This window comes from Eretmochelys imbricata, chromosome 3 (genome assembly GCF_965152235.1).
Source record: "Eretmochelys imbricata isolate rEreImb1 chromosome 3, rEreImb1.hap1, whole genome shotgun sequence".
In the NCBI taxonomy this organism is placed as follows: domain Eukaryota; kingdom Metazoa; phylum Chordata; order Testudines; family Cheloniidae; genus Eretmochelys; species Eretmochelys imbricata.
This window is the reverse complement of record NC_135574.1, coordinates 101261576-101266041: the sequence shown is the minus strand read 5'-3', so window position 1 is coordinate 101266041 and position 4466 is coordinate 101261576. Positions and strand designations below refer to the sequence as shown.

Below are 4466 nucleotides of genomic sequence, written 5' to 3'. Positions count from 1 at the left end.
CAAACCTTACTGAATTAAGTTTAAGTATCTTTGGGATCCATTGTATTAAATTAACAGTTTATGTATAATTTTGGGCCAGGGTCATATGTAACCTCTCTAGTTGGGAGATGTGATGATCAAAAGACTATGTTGGACAATGTGCATGACAAAAATGGACTTTGGGGACAATATGTGTGAAGTGAACTTCCTGGGATATACAGGAGAGGTGTATGCAAATTCCCCACCTCTGGTTATTCAACAACCCAGCCTTTTGAAGCTATGCCCTGAGGAGTAAGCCATTGACTGCTGATCACATAAGGTCAAGATCAAAGACCAAAACTATATAAAGGAAAGACTGAACTATTCATGGTTGTTCTGATTCTGAATCTGAGACCGTTATGAACTAGTAGGCACATGGAAAACCCTAGTTGTGGGTTTTGAAGGACTGATCCCAAGGATGGAGTTGGAGTGTCCTCTAGGAAGCTTTTTAGCATGCATTATCTCTGGTAAACTTTCACTGTTTTTAATATGTTTTCTTGGTAATACTTCCACCTTAAGAATAAAGTGCTTGTTTATAAATTCGTGTGTGGTAACTTGTAACAGCTGGCATTTACAGCTGTTCAGAGCCTTCAGAGAGAGAGCAAAGCACAGATGCTGGCCTATTTAGGCAGCCTGGCTTGCTGGGGATATCATAGTGTAAGCAGGGAAACGTGAAGCCTGGAAACACCCTGATCAGGAGGAAGAGAGCAGGTTTCTTCCCAGGCTAGGTGGTGGCTGAGGCACTGGGAGCCTAGATTGGATGCCCTTGAGGAACCACAGAGGTGGGATACGGGCTACAGTTGCCTTGGTGACAGTACAGACAATTCCCCAAATCATTACATGTTCTCAGGGAGATGATTGTGGCTTTCTGAGCCTGTGCCAATCCTGCTCCCTCAGCTGCTTTAACTTATGCCACTTGAATAAGGTTTATAAGGGCTTGTCTACATATAAACTGCCACGTGGCGCCCTGTAGCACTTCAGAGAAGATGCTACCTATGCCATCAGCATAGATAATCCACCTCCTGGAGAGGCAATAGCTAGGTTAATGAAAGAATTCTCCCATTGACCTACTGCTGTCCACACTGGGGGAGAGATCGCAGTAACTGTGGCGCTCAGAGGTGTGGTTTTTCATACCCCTGAGCGATGTAGTTATACCAACATAAATTCATAATATAGACCAGGCCTAAGGGCCTGAACACCACTAAAGGATCAACCTGCATTTCTGAGGAACCTATAAGCCATGGAAAATATAGCTTTGGAATGGAAGCGCCATCTCGACCATACTTCTACACCTACTCAAACTCATTGAGGAAGAAAGGACCTAAATCATATGTGACCCACAGCTACTTTGCCCTCACCAGCATGACAGACACACAGTTCCCCAGCAAGTGACCTCCAGGGCAGACGAACCCTGCCACGTTCAGAGCTTGCTGCATCAACTTTTCACATGCAGAAAACCATGGGGCAGGGGAACATCTGGGGCAGGTCGGGGGTAGGCCAGAGGAGTGAGGGGGTATATTGGCACTTTGGCCAGTGTAGTTAGGGTAGTTCTGCACCCTGATTATTCAACAGTCAGAGGACCATAGAAGCCATACAAGCTAGAGTGCAATTTAGGGCTGTCCTAGTCTGCACTGGGAGCTGCACTGGAGCACAACAGACACATCGGGATGATACAAGCTGCTTCAGTCCTTGCTCCAATCTTAGCAGTGGAATGAGTTTGGCCTCGAGAGTAGTAGAAACATGGCCAAAATGAGAGAGAGAGAGAGAGAGAGAGAGAGAGAGAGAAATACCCCACAGCAAGATTAATAAAGGTGGGATTGATTTTCGTTAACACACGTACCATTACCTATGACCTCAGTTTGCTCCATCAATATTCCTGAAAAAGCAATTTAGTAATAATACTGAGATAACACCTGGTTGCTGTGGGAGACAGTTAAATTTGCATTGAAAAAATAAAGGAAGGATTTTATCATGAGACTTAGGTCAAACATATGCATGACAGTATATACTTAGTTGAAGGACTGTCTTGTGATGAATCAAAATAGATTGCTTAATGATGTTTTTTCAGATTCTACACATCTGTCAGTGTTTACACCCTTTACCAGAGGGATTTCACTTTCTGGGATGATAAATAAATTTCCCTTGTGTTTGCTGTTTTTCCCCTCACCACACCCCTTAGTTTTGAGAGGACAGAGTGAGTGCATGTACTGTGTCATTAACTTTGCTAAGACAACTAAGAGGATAAAGCACTACTGAACACAAGCATCTCTTCCTGCCTTCTATTCACATTTTAATCGATGGCTATATTTGAAGAAAAGCTTCTCAAAAGGTAAGGAATTAAGAATCGATCCAACTACAATGAAGTCAATGGGAGTTTTGCAATTGACTTAAACAGAGATATCAGGCATCGAGGAAATTTAAATGAATAAATATGAATAGGTAAAAATAAATTCTATTTCATAGCAGAGGAGAATATTTTCAATTATAAAATATTTTTGCTACTTGTTACCTATTTCAAAATGCCATTGAAAGCTGTAGTTAATACAGATATTTTGATATGTTCTATTATTTACTTCCTAGTTACGTACACATTTTTAGTCTACTGATGGACATAATGCAACACTTTGGAATTACTGTACTCTCACTCATGTTGACTTTAATTCTCTTTTTCAGAAAGATTTAAAAAGTGAAGAGCTTGACCAACCAGTGCCACAGCATCACCATTGGTATACAAACGCAAACACTAAAAATTTCAGAGTAGTTAACAACAAAAGCACAACATGACTTCAGTGCTTCTTCAAAATGAAGAAACACAATATTGCTTTGAGAATATTAATGGATCCTGCTATAAAACATCGTGGTCTTCTGGAATCCGCATAACTTTGTATGTGGTGCTTAGTTTTCTGACAATTCTTACACTAGGTGGTAACCTAATGGTAATGATTTCAATTGCTTATTTCAAACAGCTTCACTCTCCTACAAATATTTTGCTCGCCTCCTTGGCATGTGCTGATTTTTGTTTGGGTCTGACGGTGCTGCCCTTCAGCAGTATAAGATCTGTGGAAACATGCTGGTATTTTGGGGAAACATTCTGTAGATTCCATAGTTCTTTAGAAGTAACTTTTTGTTATTCATCAATATTTCACTTATGTTTCATCTCTGTTGATCGCTACGTTGCTGTTACTGATCCTTTAATTTACCCTCTCAAGTTCACAGTGACAGTTTCAGGCATATTCATAGCTGTTGCCTGGATATTTTCATTAGTATTCAGTTTTTCGGTTGTCTTCACTGGGGCTAATGACAAAGGGATACAAGAGTTAATAAATGCCCTCTCCTGTGTAGGGAGCTGTCAGATTCTCTTTAACAAAACATGGGTGGTTGTAACCTCTCTCCTTTATCTAATATCCTTTTTTACAACAATAGTACTTTACAGCAAGATCTTTGCTGTGGCTAAACGACAAGCTAGAATGATAGAGATGATGAGCAACAACACCCAGTCATCTGAAACTTACAGTGACAGAGTTAGCAGAAGAGAGAGGAAAGCTGCTAAAACCATTGGTATTGCTGTGATTGCTTTTGTGGTATTTTGGTTACCTTATTCTATAACTGTAATAACTGATGCTTTTTTTAACTTCATAACACCACCCCTTCTCTTTGACATTGTGGTTTGGTTCACTTATTCCAACTCTGCCATTAATCCTTTGATTTACTCTGTCTTTTATCCTTGGTTTCGAAAAGCAATGAAAGTGATTGTGAGCTGTAAAATGCTCCGGCTTGATTGTTCCAGAATGAATTTATTTCCAGACTGAAAACCTGTCCGATTCTGCATACAGCTACTCACTTCACATTTCACAGGCATTCCCCTCTTCATAAAATCTGGCTGTGTATTTCTTTTTCTGAATAAAATATTGTCATCTTGATTTTATACTTTGTATAACTTTTCTCATTGTGAAAAACTGAGTTATAACATGATATCAAGACAATTTATTTACAGATACTGTTAATTTAATACTAGATTATGGTATGAAACAATAATAGAGCAATGTCCATTGCTTGGAATTGTGAAACTGAGAAGATAAAAGAAAAGGAGGACTTGTGGCACCTCAGAGACTAACAAATTTATTTGAGCATAGGCTTTCGTGAGCTACAGCTCACTTCATCAAATGGCCCTCCAGAATTAAACAAAGGCAAAAAAAGAAAGATCAAAAATTAGTTTTTCAGTGAAATTCATCTCTGTTCGTTAGGAAGTACCAACAATACTGAAAAACAGAAATGATTTCCCATCCCTTTAAAACCTATATGACATCTTTTTTTTACCAAATAAATAGTATAAATACTAACATTTTATACTTATATATTACTGTCAGCCTATGGGTGTTCAAATTCTTTACTAATGAATTAAGTCCCCCAACACGCATATGTAATAGATATTATTATCCTCATTTAAT

At 39.1% G+C, this 4466-nt stretch overlaps 1 protein-coding gene across 1 annotated transcript; it reads left to right on the top strand.

Moving 5' to 3' along the window:
* The first annotated feature begins 2798 nt into the window (after nt 1–2798).
* On the top strand, nt 2799–3827 carry LOC144262112 (trace amine-associated receptor 7a-like). The gene has a single exon (XM_077811748.1). The coding sequence runs from the start codon at nt 2799–2801 to the stop codon at nt 3825–3827; it is 1029 nt and encodes a 342-aa protein (XP_077667874.1).
* The last annotated feature ends 639 nt before the right edge of the window (nt 3828–4466 follow it).

Bases quoted from the DNA above. Each gene is read 5' to 3' on its own strand.
- LOC144262112 (XM_077811748.1), top strand. From the start codon at position 2,799: ATGACTTCAGTGCTTCTTCAAAATGAAGAAACACAATATTGCTTTGAG.